At 49.7% G+C, this 18,698-nt stretch overlaps 2 protein-coding genes across 3 annotated transcripts in view; both read right to left on the bottom strand.

The window, feature by feature from the left end:
* Window positions 1-231: 231 nt before the first annotated feature.
* Window positions 232-14,111, bottom strand: rgl3a (ral guanine nucleotide dissociation stimulator-like 3a). The gene is made up of 18 exons (XM_084685974.1): window positions 13,920-14,111; window positions 10,054-10,212; window positions 9,741-9,976; window positions 8,573-8,617; window positions 8,069-8,238; window positions 7,490-7,665; window positions 6,873-7,178; window positions 6,581-6,684; window positions 6,197-6,281; window positions 5,046-5,114; window positions 4,449-4,535; window positions 4,176-4,208; window positions 3,868-4,025; window positions 3,466-3,561; window positions 3,174-3,312; window positions 2,467-2,763; window positions 2,069-2,183; window positions 232-1,793 (listed from the first exon to the last, which is right to left on the bottom strand). The coding sequence occupies exons 1-18, from the start codon at window positions 14,109-14,111 to the stop codon at window positions 1,630-1,632; spliced, it is 2,631 nt and encodes an 876-aa protein (XP_084542100.1). The 3' UTR covers window positions 232-1,629.
* Window positions 14,112-17,899: 3,788 nt separating this feature from the next.
* odad3 (outer dynein arm docking complex subunit 3) overlaps window positions 17,900-18,698 on the bottom strand; it is a 6,899-nt gene continuing 6,100 nt past the window's right edge. For both annotated transcript variants that reach the window (XM_084684780.1, XM_084684781.1), the window contains one exon: window positions 17,900-18,476. In XM_084684780.1, the coding sequence (XP_084540906.1) occupies window positions 18,346-18,476 (131 nt within the window). In that variant the 3' untranslated portion in view covers window positions 17,900-18,345. The remainder of the gene's footprint in view (window positions 18,477-18,698) is intronic.

Below are 18,698 nucleotides of genomic sequence, written 5' to 3'. Positions count from 1 at the left end.
CTCATGTTAAAAGCGTGGTCTGCTCTCTACCGACACACGGATGAAGACCCCAAAAGCCTTTAAACTTGTCTCTCTATTACATGATGGACAACAGCTACCCTTTGACAGGCCAGTGAACTGTACAGAGTCCATACAGTACATGAGCAAACAAAGGACAGTTTCTCCATCTTGCATTCTCTGTGTGCATCTGCAGGGTGGCACATGGCAACATCTTAACAAATACAACGCAAGCATGGCAACTCCTTCATTTGATAACATTGAAAACTGGCCACAGACACGGTATTACAATGGAGACATTCACATGTACACAACTGAAAACCGTAAATATGACGACATACACAGCTGGAAGGCAGACCTGAGGGCGAAGCCCTACCGGTGAGTTAGCATGCTTTACATAAGCGCTGCGTAGAATAACACCAAAAGATCAATTCAACGTCTCCTCAAACCTGAACACGTGTAAACGTGCTAGCTATTTCTTTGAAAACCTGGCTAGTACAATCTAATACGCACATGAAATGCATTACAGATATCATTAGAGCTATGGCTATCGTTCCTAGGGGTTTGCTCTAGCGGTTGAGCTAGCCTTCCAGCAGGGGCAGGGACGCAGGGGGGGCATGTTGAGTATCCAGGCAATGCTGCTTCTCCTGCGGGGGGGAATCCCAAACATCCACTCATGTCTTTACATGTCACCCAGGTCACTCCCCCCCCCCCCACCCCACCCCCCGAGTCGGTGGAGACCACGGGGGAGTGACAAGTGTCCACTAATGTGCACTGGTCCCATCTCGGCCTATGACCCGCATGACCTTGTGGATAGAGAAGGGGCTGGGACGGGTCTGTTAAGTGGTGCGTGTGTGTGGTAAATGCGATTCAGTGTTCCCTTCGGTTCTTTTCACCGAATCCTCTCCGTCGAGGGCCGAGAGCGCGGTCAGAGCTGACATTGGCGCGGGTGTACAGAGAAGATGGCGTGCTCCTCCGAAGATCGTGATGGGATTGACGGTGTTGTGGTTGTCCTCATGAGGGCCTTAGCTTATCTTTGCTAACGTTAGCTGGTGTTAGTGTGTTACGAAAAAGTCATGGGTTCGTATGGAATCTGTGGTTCGTTTTTCACTTACTGGTACGTTGGTTCAAGTCTATTGTTTGGAAGCGTTGAGTCATGGAGTCTCCTTGCCACCGGTGTGCGGCATACAGAGAGATCCACACACAATCGCCTTCTCATTTCCTGTCTCTCTTAAAATGGATTCAGTTTTTCCAGTCACCGTACTGTGGGAGCACGCGTGCTAGCTGTCCATCTGAGCTCCTTCATTTCCGGATGCTTCCCTTATCCGTATGCGGACATCGATTTCAGCGCCACCCTTTTGGCCCAGCAAATCATTTTGGGTGCCAAAAACCTCCACAGTCCTCAGGTTACGATATCGATCCCAATGCAGATAGCGTACATCTTACAGAGTGTGTCACGTGTAATCAAAAAAATCACAAAAGCGGATACACACGCTGGAACATTCTAAACAGCTACGCTCTCGGACAGGTTCGGTGACCTCTCGCGTGGCCGGGTTGGCCGCGAGCCGCGAATCGAGATGGGGGGGTTCTCCCTCCGGGGGGGGGGGGGGGGCCACGGGAGGCGACGTTGAGCTACTTGCCGTGGCGCACCCTGGCCAGAGCCCCGGGGCTGGAGGAGGGAGAGGAGGTGAAGGGGTGACGGCTGTGGCTCCTCCAGCGCTGGCGCAGGACAAAGTCGTAGTTGGCCTGGGTGCACATGGCGTAGAACACGTTGGCCTTGTCGGGAATCTGGAGTTCTGAATAGAGCGGGGGCGGACAACGGTATGAACACATGGGCCGGAGCGACAAAACATGGAGCAAAATATACATATATATATGCTCATTTGAAGCACAAAGAAATGCCGTACGAGATCCAATACAGAGATAAACACGTACGACATACATGTCTATGCGTAGGTAATACACCCAGCAGTTAACCGCTTGACTTTGAGGAGAAGCTTGTCTGGCGGTCGCCCCCCCAGGCCCCGGGGGCTGGTTCGTGGGCGGGGTAGGGGGCGCGTCCTGGGCTCACCTTTGTCGGGGGACAGCACCTGGCTGAGGCTGAAGTCGTGGCAGCTGACGCCCTGCAGGTTGTGCTTCTCCAGGACCCGCTGGATCACCTGGGGAGTGTGGTCCTGGCTGGTCAGCTGGGGAGCAGGAGGGTGGGGGGGGGATGATGACACACAGGTCGGACAGGTTTCGCATGAAATCCCCCCCCCCCCCCCAGTGTCCCTGTAGCCCTTGTAAGTATCTCTGTCAAAGTATCCCATTGAAGTATCCCTTGTGAGTATCCCTGCTATCTTATCTGTAAGCGTGTTTAGACTCAGTCGCTAGCAAACACCTGGCTCCCCCAAATCTGCTCCGACAGATCCAGAGCAGGTTTGACATCCGAGAGATTTGAACTGCCTGCTCCTGTCACGGGCGACCCACCAGGATGCTCTTGTAGACGTTGCAGTTGTTGCTGAACTCCACGCTGACCCGGACGATGCAGGAGTCGGCCACCTGCCTGTTGTAGACGGGCAGCGAGGGTTGGGGGGAGGAGGAGGTGGTGGAGGGCTCCGGACTCAGCGCCGTGGAGGAGGAGGTGGAGGAGCTGAGGTCGGCCTGCGAGGAGCTGCAGGAGGAGGTGGAGGGAGTTGGGGAGTAGGACGTGGACGAGGAGGAGGACGACGAGGAGGAGGAGGAGGAGAAGTCCTCAGCCACGTCATGGAGGGAGCCTGACAGGGACTGGAATAGAACAAAGAAGACAACGAGAACAGAGGGTGAGAACACTTCCAACACAAAAGAGACACTCGTCGATGTGTTATTATTCACCTTCTTAGTTTGTTTCTTTATTACGTATTCTTTTATCACTTGAATCCAAAGTGACATAAAAGTACAGGGGGATTTGAACCTGCGACCTTCCTGGTCTGCCTTCAAGTGCTCTAACCACTGAGCAATACCCTTCCCAGGGTCCTCTGTCTTATTTATTTACCGATGTTTGCAAAGGGCGGACCGGACTTTCCCCCTATATGTCCCATCGCAAAAATGAAAGCTTTCCTTTCCTTGGTGAATAAATATCTCTCATCCCTCCAGCAGGTGGAGCCGTTGCGGCGGCGGCGGGGAGTCGGACGTGAGCGCGCTTGGAGGAGCCTCACCTGGAGTTTGAGCCTGAGGGGGAGGGGCTGGGGGGCGGAGGACCCATCCTCCATCTCGGAGCCGCTGGAGCCCGAGGACGACACGCTGATCTGGTCGGCGTGCGTCTTCCTGCTGGAGCCGTCGTTGACGGACAGCAGCCTGCGTACACGCACACACAGGAGATAAGGGCTTTCGATTAAACGAGCACTATTTACAAAAAAATAGAGTTTGAGCTGTGATATGGGAAACCGTGGGAGAGTTCGGCTGCGTTAGACGGGAGGTCCGTGTGGACGCGGCTCGTGGGAGACTCACGAGGTGAGCTTCTTGGTGAGCAGGCGGTGGCTCCAGGAGCAGGGGGAGCTGGGGCAGGGGTCCACCGGGGGCTCCAGGTACCGAGACAGCTCATAACTGACCCGGAGGAGAAGGAATGTGTGAAGGGAAGGGGTCATGACAACTGAGATGCTTTGCACTGCCAACAGGCAAATTGAATGAGTGGAATCAGTCTCAATGTATTTTGGATTCAGACAGGTTCTGAGATTGTGGAGGGGGAGGGGGGAGGTGTCCAACACAGAGGCTAGTAACAACCATTGACTGTTTTGTGTGTGTGTGTGTGTGTGTGTTTGGGCTGGGCTGTCTGGACAGAGCATATCACCTCTCCTGGTCAGAGAGCAGGGTGTGTGTGTGTGTGTGTGTATGGGCTGGACTGTGCCTCACCTCTCCTGGTCGGAGAGCAGGGTGTGAGCCTGTAGCCAGGAGGAGATGTGTTCACGCTGGGGCAGGCTGTACTGGGAGCAGGAGGCCTGCAGCTGGGGCAGGCTGTACTGGGAGCAGGAGGCCTGCAGCTGGCTGATCTGGGACAGGATCTCAAACTCCTGGTTTCAGAGTGGGGAGGAGGGGGGGGGGGGGGGGGGGGGGAGAGGAAAACCAAAGAAAACGCCACGGTCAGGACTATGGTAAGCTCACTGCGAAGCGAGGTTTCGAGGCTTGGTCGAGGCGTTTGTACACCAGGGGGCAGCGCTTACCCTTCGACGCTTCTCAAAGTGGATGAGGCCTCCCTGTAAAGCGTCGACACGAGAGAGAGAGAGAGAGAGAGAGAGAGAGAGAGAGAGAGAGAGAGAGAGAGAGAGAGAGAGAGAGAGAGAGAGAGAGAACACGTGAGTTTCAGCGAAATCCCGTTTCCGCCGACGTTACGAAGCGCTCCCGAAACGCACGCGGCCGGTAAAGGCGCGTGACGCGACCTCTCGAAAAGGGGGGGGCCCCTGTTGGAAGGGGGCGGACGCGGCGGGGGGGCTCACCTCCACGGTGTCTGTGAGGGCCGTGTCCAGCATGGTGAGCACGGTCAGGTAGGTCCCCAGGTAGGGGACGATGCCACTGCTGCACGTCTGAGGAAAGGATGGGGGGGGGGGGGAGACACTGGTTCAGGGGGGCTGACCGGTACGCTGCGTTTATACACCACACACACACGCATTCCCACACATCCGAGCGTGCATACAGGAGTAATATTCCCCCAGCGAGTATATCCACTCGGGTGAATGCCCTCGGCCGCTGAATTTGACTACAAAGAGGAAGTTGGACAGAGAGAGAGCCCTATATTAGGTGGATATCGTGGGCGAGTGACAAGCCCCATGTGACTTTTAGGGAAGTAGGCATGATGACAGGGTCCCTTCAGGAATATCTGTCTCGGCTTCTCCTGGTGGAAACGCTATTTTCGCTGAGACTTGGGGTTTTATTTCAACTTTTTTTCCCCAATCTAGTCTTGCGCTTCAGTCCCCAAATAGAGAAGAGAGAGAAGTCAGCTTTTTTTCCTACAATGAAACGGCATGACTGACATACTTAAGAAACCCCTCAGAATTCAATGAGCCCGTGCTCACAAGAATAGACTGGACTCTCACCACTTGCTTGGACATGGGGCAGATTTGAGGAGTTTTGGAGGTTGTCTCCTCTGTGGGCTGGCTCCCGTCCTGGAGAGGAACAAGATAAACACGATGAACACACCCGTTCATGCAAAGCCATCTGCGGTGCATTCGATTTGCCTCACACGGTTGTTAGTTCCATCGGTATCGGTGGTGGGGTAAGTCACATCAAGCGCACCTTAGTTATTTGTGATTACGATTGCCAAAGGTGGGCAGTTGTGGTTCATGAGAGTCAATACAAGTCACCCCACCCCCGGCCACTTTGGCTGTGATAGCAGAGGGTGTGGTGGTCTGATCATAACATACCCCGGTTACATAACTCCTCCTTTCTAAGGTGCAATACCACTTCAATCTACTTACATAATATTTACATTTAGTCATTTAGCAGACGCTCTTATCCAGAGCGACTTACAGTAAGTACAGGGACATTCCCCCGAGGCAAGTAGGGTGAAGTGCCTTGCCCAAGGACACAACGTCATTTGGCACGGGAATCGATCTGGCAACTTTCAGATTACTAGCCCGATTCCCTCACCGTTCAGCCACCTGACTCCCTCCCTACATCACGTGTTGTGGGGCGTGAGAGGGTTCTACTCCCCCCCGCCCCCCTGTCAAGCAATGGGTGGGATTAGATGACAGATGAGCGATAAAGTCTGGCCAACGCCCTAACCAGTGATTTGATACACTGTGTGTACACTTTCACCTAAACAGGTGTGTGTGTGTTTGTACAGTGTGCGTGTGTGTGTGTGTGTACTGTGTGGGCGCGTGTGTTCAGTGAAAGCGACTCGACTCAGAATGTGCCCTCCCCATCGCGAGGACTTCCATCTGCAGAACGCCAATTAACGTGGCAAACCAATTGGATACGTAACAGTGCCTGATTGACAGGGATACGATATCACTCTGGTTCAACACAGTGCCTCTTTTATTTTCCAGACCCACACGAACTCTGAACAAAAAAAACGATCGCCACGTAAACACAAACCCTCCTCCGTCTGGCGGGCGAGCAGAGCACGTGGGACCACGCTCAAGCCCCGTGTTTTGCTTTGTTCCCTGTGGGAGCGTGTTTGGGGCGGGGCACGCGAGGGCGACCGAGGTAGGGAGCTGTGTGAGCGAGCGGGTTTGGGGGCGCTCACCTCCAGCAGGATCTCCCTGTTGGTCAGCACGCAGTTCTCATCAGGGAAGGTCTCGCACAGCAGCTCAAAGGTGGCCAGGGACTCCCTGGAGCCAATCAGGATGGGGGAAAACATGAGTACAATCTCCAAAGCGGTTCAAATGACATGGAGTATAAAGCCATTCGTATTATAACGAGTATCCAAAACCCTGTTTAAAAGACAAATGACTGTACTACAATAGAGATGTCATCGACTCGAGGGTTACAACAGACTATAGAAAACTATAGTCGAAACTCTGTAGTCTGTTATGCAGTTTCTGGTGTTTGGCAAACGTTTCGGACGTCAGCCGCGCGTCTTCGGCTACAGCGACACGGCTGTTCCTCTAACGAGGCGCGCGTCCCTCACCTGCTGACGGCGGCCCAGGTCTTCTTGAGGCGGTACACGGCGTTGGACTGCAGCGCCGACAGGATGGCCTTCAGGGACGAGAAGTTCCTCAGCTGTCGGCACTCCTGCGAAAACGGGGGGGAGAGACATGGAGGAGGTCAACACCTGGGACGTTATCCCAACATGAGCTGGTAATACAGAGATACGCATCCATGTGTTTTCTGTGTGTGTGTGTGTGTGCGGCACACGGCGTCACGCGCCGCGTGTGACGCCACGGGACCACACACAGAGAGTTCTGTCTGGCCATGCTGACCTGCGCGACGCCGACCCATCTCTCGATGACCCGGGCCCTGTGGGCGGGGCTAGTGTGGGGGCCGCGGGGCGAGCCCGGGGAGGGGGAGGGCGGCAAGAGGGAGGAGGAGGAGGACAAGAGGGCGGCGGTGGAGGAAGGCGCGGGGGGGGAGGGGCAGAGCAGCGAGGTGATGACGCGGTGGGTGACGGCGTTGAACTGGGCGATGGTGGCGCGGACGGTGGGCGCCACGCGGCGGTTCTCCTTCTTGTCCCGCTGGGACCAGACGCAGCCCAGGCACTGGAACGGCACCACCCTCGCAAACAGCTCCTGGAGAGGGGGGAGAGAGACATGAGACATACAGTAGGAGAGGGGTTGAGAGAAGGGGGGGGGAATAGAAAGAGAGAAAAAGGGCAGGGAGAAAGAGAGAGGGAGAAAGAGAGAGAGAGGGAGAAAGAGAGAGAGAGGGAGAAAGAGACATGAGATGGAGAAAGAAAGGGAACCAGAGGGAGAAAGAGAGGACCGGGAGGGAGAGGTCGATAAGAGCAACAGGCTTTTTCGAAGCCGCGTACTTTGTGCAAAAACTCAGCCAAACTCAGCGAGGGCGGGGACCCCGCCTCGCGTCAATGATTCACACTCACGGCGTCCAATCTCGTCAGCTGCTCGGCCACCTCCTTCTCTGGGAAGTCCATCCAGTCCTGTGGCTCCTCCTCCTTGGTGTCCGTGTCTCCTCGGCCCTCCTCCTCCTCCTCCTCCCCCTCCTCCGGCTGTTGACAGTCAGCGGTCTCCTCCCGCGTCGCCTGACAGCTGCTGTGATCTGAAACGAATGAAAACAGCGTTGCATAACAAACACATGGGCACCCGCACCCTCCGACCTATTCGCGTATTCAAAAGGCTTGTCCCAGGCACATTCAACCGAAGTCTGTTCTAGATTTATCTCTCTCTGGGCTTCACAATATCCCAGGTTTACATTTGTTACTTCGTTCATGCGTTGAGCCAACGCTTCAGGCCAAAACGCACGTACAAAAAGTGCATGTAGCGTGTGCAGCGGAGAATCAAGGACCGTTCCAGTCTCCCATGCAGTAATGCAGTCGTCTGATCATCAAAAAAGAAGAAGCCGCGCAACAATAACATCTCCCCCTCACAGTGCTGTTAGTATGGGGGAGTGGGTGTAGGGGGGGGGGGGATGTAGGGGGGGGGGGGAGGGGCTGGTGGCCTACCCTCAGCCTGAAGCCTCTTGAGCAGGGTCTCTGCGCACAGGGCCAGGCGTCGGAAGCAGAGGCGGTGGCGCAGGTGGACGATGACCAGCCGCAGGGCGTGGTACTGGGGCGGCTCGCGGAAGTCCTCCGCAAACTCCTCCAGCCACAGCCGGATCACTGGCAGCAGCGTGCTGGAGGGGGGACGGGCATGTTATATCAAACGCACCTCTGACTTTTTTGTGTGTGTGTGTGTGGGGGGGGGGGGGGGGGGGTGCAGTGCAGTGCTCTGACGAGTTTGGATTTTGGACTGACTGACCAACCGGGGTTTTGAAAAGAATTCGAGGGGGAGGTGGGCGGGACTTGTTGATGGGGGAGGAAGGTTGTACCACCCACCAAAGGATGACTGACATTTGGAGATACGTATCACATGGCGGGTCTGTTGTGTTAATACTAGTTAACGCTCCCGAGGCCTTTGTACTTTGGAGTGCCTCGTCGGAGAGGCGTGTAGAGAGTGCTCCTTCTCACCTCCTGGGGCAGACGTTGTCGTCCAGGTTGGCCATCACATCATCTCTGCAGAAAGACAAAGGGAGGAAAGCTTTCAGTGGCAGTCATAGTGTAGCAGTGGCGCATGCGATGTCCCTCTCTAAAGGATGAGGTCATCTTTGACATGGACTTTGCCATACGGCGGATATATGAGGGTGTTTATCAATTGTTAAGTCGTCATGCGTGGCCTTCCAATCGTAAAATAGGTGGAATCCGCCAGCTGGCAGCCCTCAGTGAAATGAGAATGAGCTTCCCTGGGAATAATCGACAGAATGAACAGGATAAGAGTGTACCAAGAGTAATGACAAATGTGCTTTTGTCCTTTTTGGATACACCTTGAGCGTTCTACTGTCAGCAAACGACAGAGATACGAAATAGGAATGAAGCTGTTAGTGAACTGTGGCATGTGTTAAGGAAGAGCAACGGGGGGGGAACTCGCTGGTAGGTGAGGTACTGCACTTTTGTCACTTCGGGAAACTGGTTGGACACACACTCCCTTCTACAGTAGGGCATCACTCATACAAGTATGGAGAGAATGCGTTTCAAAGGGCTGGAAATATCAGGTGACTGCGTTCCAGTCTCACGCCACTGGCAGAGAGCAAGAAGGAAAGGGTTGGCGCCTTATATGACTAAAGTCAAACACTGCCTTGGAAGGTGTGAGTTCATTGTTGAGTGTGATAACATACCGAGGATTAGTATCACTGAAATCTAGGCCACGGAGCTCAAGTCTTGAGGTGTTTTGGAACCGCGGCTCATAAGCCGTTTTCACGGACAGCTTTGCCAGGATCGACAAAACCACACATTTGCCAAATAGAACATCCTTATTCTCAACCCACTGTCAACCATGAATCTAGTAAACTAACAAAAAGTTAAATAATCAATTTCTCTGTGTACCATCTACCTCCACTGCCTATAGCTAAGTCATAAATGATGACACATAACTATCTAGTTTATCCCTGACTCATAACTCCAATCCCATCTCGTCGACCTAATAAACATGCCACAGGGAGCATGCCGACAGCATGAAACAATGTCTACCAATTATGCAGGCCCAATTAGCCCACCCAATCAGTCCCAGGCCTCCAAACAGGAGGAGTCCCTACAGAAGAGGCCCATGCTGTGTGTGTGTGTGTGTGTGTGTGGGCCTCACCTCTGGAAGAGCAGCTCTATGAGGGCGTTGGGGCAGGTGAAGGTCCGGTAGGTGGACAGGAAGACGCGGGCGTAGTCGCCCTCCTGGTGCTCGGCGTCCAGCAGGTGGCAGACCAGACGCTCCAGGGTGGCAGCCTTGAGCCGGCGCACCTTCGCGTTCCAAAGGAAGCGGGAAACGGAAGGAAAAGGGGAGGGGAAGACGAGAGGGAAACACGTGACGATTGGAATGCGATGGAACTGCACGTGGATATGGACGGAGGGCTTTCCCCACGGGGAGAGTCTCGGGGACTGTTCTGGAGCGGGCGCGGCCTTGCCTTGACGGTGTGGTACTGGACGAAGCTGAAGACGGAGGGGGGCACGTCGGCGGGAGAGGCGGAGTCTGTCGGGGTGTCCGGCGAGGTGGGCTCCCTCCGCAGGGTGATGCCGAACACGGCGCCCTCCTCCACCTCCTCGCCCCACTCCTGTACTGGGTCCTGTGGAGGGAGGGGAGACGGTTAAAGGGGCTGTCGGGCGGGAGTACTGAGAGTTGGGCTTCGGTCTCATCGGCACTTCTCTCGATGAACATTTCAAAGAAATGCAGTCGCTTCTGTCTTTGGGTAGATCCTCGTTGACGCATCTGGAAATTTGCGTCGCAGCATTTTTCTATCCGTCGTGTACTTTTTTCCCCCCCACAAACAGTTTTTGACTTGGTTTCCCTTCCCCTTTCATGCATCCATGCTCTGAGCCGTTGCACCGAGGGTGAACACAACACTGTCAATAATCGTTATTCTTTAGATGCTGTGCTGCATGCAAATTTGACCTTCATCCTGTTTGACATTCTACAAGATTGCTGACATTTCAAGTTTGGTGGCAGCATTAATTGCAGCTCTCGAGACGCCTGGCCACATGCTTAATGTGTGTCTCACGTGCGTCTCACATGTAACAGATGAATTTCCAAGCTTCAATTTTTAGACACATCTTTTACAATACAATATCGCTACCTTGAGGATGGCAATCCAACCATTTAAGAAAAAGCACAGAAAATACCTGACCACTTAACATTTGGAAGAAGAAAAAAAAAGATTATTTGCTTATTTTGAGATGAGAAAGCCATAAATACTGTATTGTTGCCGATTGCCATACAGCATGAAATATGACCATCACGCACAACAACATTTATTATCCAACAGTGGAAACTTATCTATATGCATGGTCTGTCATAAAAACCCACACAGGCACCAGTGTGGTGCTGGCCCGTTATTATTGCATTATAGCCCCCAGTGAAAGAACCAGCCAGTATTGACTATGTCCTCCATTCTGGTACAGACACGCAAGGCTGTTGATAAAGCTCCATGGATCACTGAACTAGCCCATTACTTCAATGTTCTGTCCTGGCAAACGGACACTCGTGGTGTCTGTACACACCAAATATTTTAAGAGCAACCATTTTAATTACAGTGACAGATACAAGTGAGAACGTCATTACTTTTTTAAAGTTTGAAAAACACAAAAGGATAAAAAAAGAGACATCCTAAACGTTATTACAAATGCTTCGTTTTGTTCATAGTGGTGCCTCAACTATAGGCTATTATATAACATTGTTTTAAAACATTTTGTCCATGTTTCTAAATACAGCCTACGTTAGGAGATGTTTATTCATCTGACTTACACATGGATCGTGCAAAACAATTTAGAATAATAACATTATTTTGAATAGCCTACCATTGTTAGGTTCCATTTCCCCATTATTTACCAGACGTTTTAGAAGAAGGAATAATAAAATATATTGTACTTTAGGAAGCCATGTCTTCAACGCATCCAATGTGGAAATGAATAGTCAGTCCACGGTTGTATTCCACAACGATACAAACGAGGGCCAGTAGACTAATAGTTCCTCAAATGTCAGGGATGTCGAGGCATAATGCAGACGATGTAGTTCATGTAAATCACGCACAAATTCACCCCCATTACTGCTAATGTACAATAACGAGCAAATCAAATCGTTGAATTCGTCTATACGCAACCTCAAAAACACAGCAACTCTTTCGCGTGACCGGTTTCGCTGCTTGCGACAAGTCGTTTGTCAGGTATCACCTACAGCATGGGCAGGTGAATAGAACAGGTGTGGGCTGGGACTATATCAGCGCGCACGCAGTTCTTCCGTCTCCCATGAGAAGCACTAATGGCCGGGTTTCCCAGATTCGTTAAGAAGCGCGGGGCTAATAGGACTGGTATATTTCAATCAATCGGGCCTTCCACACAAGAATTGATCCATAGTGTTCACACAAACCGTAAAAAGGGTTTGGCTGTAAAACCAACTTAAAACTATGTTGGTATTGAAAGGTAATTTGCACCTTTTGTAACTTATTTTTATGATGATAGAAAATGACACCTCATGACAGAGAGTTCATGACACCTACAGTATGAGAAACATGTCCCAAAAACAAACAATGTGATGCTCAGGTGACAAATACCTTTGTGTATGCTTCTTTTCAGTGCCACGGTTCCTGTTGGGACAGTTCACAGGCTAGCTCATTAGGCATGGAGTCACAAGCAGGGTGTGAGAAATGCCACAGAAAACAAGTCGGTTCCATTTTAAAATTGGTCCTCGCAAGTTCATTAAATATGTCCTAGAACCTTTTCTAATGTTATTTATTCAATACAACTGATTATGATCTATTATATGTTCCTCAAAATAATATACCAGTTATTCTTCAGACACATTCTTCAGTTCAGTTCTATCTAGGAGCAGACGCAGACTTCAAATCAGATGAGGACTTCCTTGGCCTGTTCCAAACATTAGAACACAGTACAAGCAACAGGATGGATATTTAGGTTGTGGAACCCAAAAAATTAAAACAGGTGTACAAACAAAACTTGTGACTGACAAAAAGAAGTACTGTCCAACACATTTGACAACAAATGAACCAAAAAAGCCAAAGTAGGCCCAAATTCCCACATTGGCAGTGCCGCCTGCGCTAACCCTAGCCTAGCAGATGGTCTTTGTCTGACCAAAGGCTCCCCTTCCAAACCTCTCTCATTAGTCTGGGGATTGACAGTGGCTACTGGAGGGGAGAATGAGCCACCTTGTTCCACTAATGAGATGTCCGCCGCCTCTCTCTGACAATGTATAAACATCCATCCATCTCCCTCTGTCTGTCCATCCATCCATTTGTTTACAAAAGGAGAAGTGCAAGAGGAAATGGGGATTCATAATCACTAATGAGACAGATGAATAAAGGACTAGCTGGCGAATGTGTACACCACACACAGACAGACACAGATTTCAGTACAAAGCCGACAACGTAGACTTGAAAGGAGGTTGTCCCGGAAAAAAAATTAAGGTTTCAAATCAAACAAATTGTTAAACAAGAAAGAAACAGCACTAGCTTTGGTGAAAAAAAGCTTGTATTGCTACTGAACACAATTAGGCTACATTGAGAGACCAGGGCTGCGTTTCCCGATAACGGTGGAGCTTTCTACAAGCAAAATAACAAACCATTATTATTTCCTATGTGCGTTTCCCGAACATGCTTGTAAGGAGTAATCTACAAGCATTTCCGAGAGCCTCTTTAGCTACGATGCGGGAAACGCACCCCAGTTCCAGTGACACATTAAATCAAGGAAAGATGAGAAGTTCCCTGAAGGAACTGACTTTGTCCTAGGTATCACTTGTATTTTATATTCAATGGCACTGCAGCCACACGACCAAAAGAGACAATACCCTGAGAAACATCTCAGTTCTGACGCATAACCAGTCCCGAGATATAGGACACCTGTTGTACTGCCTCACTGTTGAAGAAACACACGAATGACCCCACCCTAGTAACCCTGCGTAGTTTGTTGGCCCAATAATGACTCATCCTGGGCTGCTGCTAACATCAGACCCCTAATGCCTAGGAACCCACAAAACAAACGCTGATTGGAGGAAGCGTGTGGGCACAGAGGGGAATAGCGGGTGGGTTATAGATTGCATTGATTGATTTTGGCTTCGAGAGCAAGGTTCATCTCAGGAAAAGGAAGCAGGCCCAAACGGACTCGGCGGAAACGTGTCGAGGAGGTGTGTGAGCAGTCTGGCGGCAAGAGCTTCACAGGCTTTGCCTTGGCGCACCCACCCTCAAACCCTCCCACCCTCCCACCCACACACCCTCACCCCCCCCCCGTCCCCGTCCCCGTCCCCCCCCCGTCAGCGCCCCCTCACCTCGGAGTGTCCCTCGGGGTCCAGCAGCTGGAAGCTCCTCAGCCACACGCCAGGCTCCGTGTCCATCTGCACGTCCACACGGTGGACAGGCCGCAGGCACAGCAGCCTCTTCATCCTGCCCACCCGGGCCCTGAGACCCCGCTCTCCTCCTCCACCACCACCACCACCACACAGGGCCAGGGTAGAGCGCATCTCACACAAGTCCTCGAGTCTCTCACCTCACCCAAAAGAGGGACAGGGAGAGGCCCTTGCCACTGCTCCTGTATTGAACAACCGTTGAGAGAGAGAGAGAGACGGCGTGAGAGAGAGAGAGACTAAATCAAAATGAAGAACATTTGTCGAGAAAACATCTCTCAGTGCGAGTCTTGTGATGTCGTTTGTGACCCTTGAAATTAATCCATGGAATTGGATTCGAAAATCTTTCCGTATTTACGTTTTTGGCCAGTTGAAAGAATGAGGTCATTGAGGTGTCATTGATCACTATAAGGTTATAGGAACCAAATTTATGGACAGTGCATTCTTGTTTTACCCAGAGGAATCAATGAGCTCTTGCAAGTCTACTGACGCAAATCATGTCCCGGTTCTAAAAAGGGCACACAGTTCTCTTTCTTATACGTAACACGTCTAAAATACAAAAAGGACTCCACCTTCAAAGAGAAGGGATTCCACATTCCACATTGAATCTGACAAACCGTGCTTTCGTAGCAACCAGTAGTAGCGACATACATCCTACGAAAACAGAGCTTGTTATAAGATCAACAACTTTGTTAACAGTAAACCTATAATTCTCTGTTTGCTCCAAACCTTAAACTACTGACAGGATGTCTGTCAAAGGAGTCTCATCTAGAAATACATATTGTGGCAGCCAACACATTATGCGACAATGATAGGTAAAAAGATGGCTGACAAGGAATTAAACAATACATAGTTTGATTCTACTCATTCAAATCCATTCTAGAGGTATTCTTCCCATCAACACCCTTCATTAAAGAGTTGTAGAACAGCAAACATACACAACTTATAATCAAGGACTTACTGAACTGGATTGGTTAGCTTGACCTGTATCTCAGGTCAACACAGAGCCTTCCTTGAAACCATGTTGTCTTAGCTTCTCTGTGAGACAGGAAGGATATCCCTTAAACTATAGTTTTGCTCCAAAGTGATAGAGACCTTGGCATTTGTTGTCACTGGTTTTCTGTGGAAGGCGTGTGATTATGTTCCATTATGGGAACAAGGGGGTGTGGGTGAAATGGACTCCCACCTCTTTTTCTGCCCCCATTTGTTGCCAGATTTGTCAGATCCAATCATTCCGCTTAACTTGTCTCTTCATTAGAAGAGAGCCACCAATTTCTGCATTTTCAATCATTGGCACTAGAGACTGTTCACTTCATGCCATTAATATAGTTAGATTTGAGAATAACTTACATTTCCCCTAGCTTGCCCCCATTTGCTAATAGTCGAGGCCAAGAAAAGGAGTTTGCGAATTGATGTTGTTCTTAGTGAGACGGATGACGTACTGTGTATGTCACCACGACGTGTGTTTTTCCTCACCTATCTCCACATTTCTGGATAATTGTCTGGCCAGTCCTCTTCTACACATTTTTTATATGTGACAAAGTCGTTATCTGAGCAGGCACATGCTTATTGTCTTGACATTTGATTTACACCTTATATGTTAGTTACGAGAAAGATTTTGGGAGGAAGTGTGTTACAGCGATGAACGCGAGAGTAGCTCAATCAGAGGTAGATGCGTTGCGTGCGTGCATAATTGAATGCCTGCGCATTCGGAACATTCTCTCTCCCTCGTTTGTTGAATGTTGCAGGTTTATCTGTGTGTGCATTTAAGGTTGTGGCTTTTTCCCCAGAGGGATGAGCAAGTGATTAAAGATGCTTTTCAGAGTAGAGTCATGGAAAAAAACGGCCTTCCTGGAATGCCGGGGAAGGTATAACATCCTCTCTCTCTTTCTCTCTCGCTTTCTCTCTCACTTTGAGATTGACCTCAGTCGTGTTTAGCAGTCCATTCAACACAGCGTGTAATGGTCGTTTTCTGAGAATATACATAAAAGGTTGTGAGTTGTGTATATTTTTTTATGTGATGTCGAAAGAAAAGAATTAGACCAGACCCTTGTAAAACCAGCCAGCACACAAAAATTAGGTTAAATGGTTTGTGCTGTGCTAGAGGAACAATTATAAAGTAAACACTCCCCCCCACTCCACACACTTTGTGCACAAGAGTGCCCTTGCTTTGAGGCACCTGTAGCTGATTGTAGGCCCAAGTGTCTTTGTGTTTTTATTCCTATGTGCGTCACTGCATTAAAAGACTTAAAACAAACACTCATTCACACCCTCTCACTATGTAGACAAAATGCTGCTTGGATTAACTGTTGAGGAATACAAACTTGGAGGTCTTTTACATGACTTGCAATCTTTAGATATATACATTCTTTTGTCCCCCTACATTGGCCGGGTTTCCCAGATTCGTTAAGAAGCTCTTAACGCTAAGATCTTCTTACGAACGTTTTAACAGCACTCTGGAACGCTCTTAGAACGTTCCTAAAAAGCTCATAGCGTTAACCCGGCCATTGTGGTTTTGTCTGTTCGCTTAGTTTAGAATTTACAGTAGGCCGAAATGTCAGGTTGCAATGATTGGCTTGCAGATGACATAACAACCACACACACACACACGGGCACCAAAAAAAACCACACTGAACAGCGCAAAGCACATGTCATCTCCTTACCAAGGTTTAGTGTCCCTTGACTGTCTTGCATATTTTAGCCACAGTCATGCAGCCATGGCTGCTGCTAGCTTGTGAGAGACAGCTGTCATACCAGCATCTTGGACTCAGTAACCTGAGACAGTATTTATTGTCAGCCAACAGGATGGACAAGACACTGACAGTCATATCGATCTTCAATGAGTGAATGCAAAAACATCCGAGTACTAATAAACAATGTGCTTTGTTCTTTAATGGGATACATAGATGAGGTCATTTCTACAACTTAATTTCTCTCGTAGACAAACATAAATGGATGTAAATGAAAGAGACTAACTGAAAAACTGCTTCCACACTGTCTTGGCTGGCATACATTTTTGGCGGGAACATAGATAAACGAAATCATAGACATGGATAAAAGAAATAATAGTCCAAAAAACACACAGCGAGCTTTGCAGTGTGGTAACACGTTGGTTAGCATTGTGTATGTAGCTTGTTGCCCTCATAAGTTGGTTGCAATTTGACAGTGTCAACTACAGAACATTCTCCATGTACATGAAAAGTGCATCGGACGATCAAAATGTACGTGACAAGGAAGTGTGTCATCTATGAACCCACTGGCCTTTCAATCCACAAAGCCTATCACGTCACAATAAACCATGGCTGTGTGTGTGTCAAATGACCCGACCATTCAAAGTAGAGTTTCGATCACAGAGACAATAGGATAGACATACCTTTGGCTCGGGACATCTGCCCCTCCCTCCCTGAAATTTAAAAAGCTTGGGTACATGATGTCTTACTGTAATGTACTGTGTTCCAGTATGACACAGGTGATTGAGGGTGGGGTTAACTATGCTGACTGACAGGTCATTTTGCAGTGGCAGGTTGCTTAAAGTATCATATGTCTTGTAAATGTCAGATCAAATGTCGCCATGGAAAGTATCACCATTTAAAGCACACAATATGAAACAATAAATGTACAAAAGGGCGAGGGTTTATGTTGCTGGCTGTAGGGGAGAGAGGGGAGAGGGGGGAGGGATAGAGGGGAGAGAGAGGGAGAGAGAGAGGGGAGAGATAGGAGAGAGATAGAGTCACGGAGGGAGAAAAATGTGTTGAGCCAACAGGACAGGGAAAAAGAACATTTCTGTTGTCAAAACACAGTCATTCATGGATTGCGACTTGAGAGGAATATGTGACTTCATTTTTGGGCACAAAAGGAGTGAAGACATTCTCCTTCACAGACAAATGTTTGTACATAAAGAACAATTGTATTTCTAAAAAAGAAAGGTGTGTTTTTATTATAATTACTGCTGTTGTTACAAATTGAGTCTAATAGCAGAATCAAATCACTACTTGTGGAAGCTTGACACGAAACTATATTAAGTGAGAATAGCTAGATCTATAGTATATGCCAGCACGAGATTCTGTATCTCTTCCCAAGCTCCTAGGAGTATATTCCAAAAATCAAAAATATGTACTTATTTGTCAGCGAGTAAATAATCCATTGTCATACGTAAATGAAAACATAAAATGGGACGAGTGAGACCACATGCCTAGTTTGAACCTTCAGTGAGTCACTGTGTTCCATCTAGCACATAAGTATACACTCCTAGACCATGCTGTACTACACCACATGCTGTATAACTGCACACAGACACACTTCAGCCCCCCAGGGCTGCCTCCGGACCGGCCTCCGGACCGGCCTCCCTGGATCAGTGTTTCCCCTTCTTCTTCTTGGTCCGGGTCTTTCTCTTGGTCTTGGAGTCAATGATGAGCTGAGACTGGCGCTTGAGCGCGGCGCGGGTGATGATGTCACCCTCGTCGTCGCCGCTCTCCTCCTCTTCTGGGGGGAGAGGAAGAGGGGAGGAGAGAGGGTGAAACGCTGTGGAAACGGCCTGCGGAAACGTAAACTGCTGTTCACGTTCACGTTTAGCAGACGCTCTCGTCCAGAGCGACTTACAGTAAGTACAGGGACATTCCCCCCGAGGCAAGTAGGGTGAAGTGCCTTGCCCCAAGGACACAACGTCATTCGGCACGGCCGGGAATCGAACTGGCAACCTTCAGA

Source organism: Hypomesus nipponensis, chromosome 21 (genome assembly GCF_054491055.1).
Source record: "Hypomesus nipponensis isolate SF chromosome 21, ASM5449105v1, whole genome shotgun sequence".
Classification (NCBI taxonomy): domain Eukaryota; kingdom Metazoa; phylum Chordata; class Actinopteri; order Osmeriformes; family Osmeridae; genus Hypomesus; species Hypomesus nipponensis.
The sequence above is the reverse complement of the archived record's forward strand: the minus strand, read 5'-3'. Positions and strand labels throughout refer to the sequence as shown.

Bases quoted from the DNA above. Each gene is read 5' to 3' on its own strand.
- rgl3a (XM_084685974.1), bottom strand. From the start codon at position 14,111: ATGCGCTCTACCCTGGCCCTGTGTGGTGGTGGTGGTGGTGGAGGAGGA. The intron at 7,179-7,489 runs GTGAGTGTGAAT...CCCCCTCTCCAG, and splicing joins AGCTGACGAGATTGGACGCC to GAGCTGTTTGCGAGGGTGGT. The intron at 4,209-4,448 runs GTGAGCCCCCCC...GACGCTTTACAG, and splicing joins CCCTCACAGACACCGTGGAG to GGAGGCCTCATCCACTTTGA.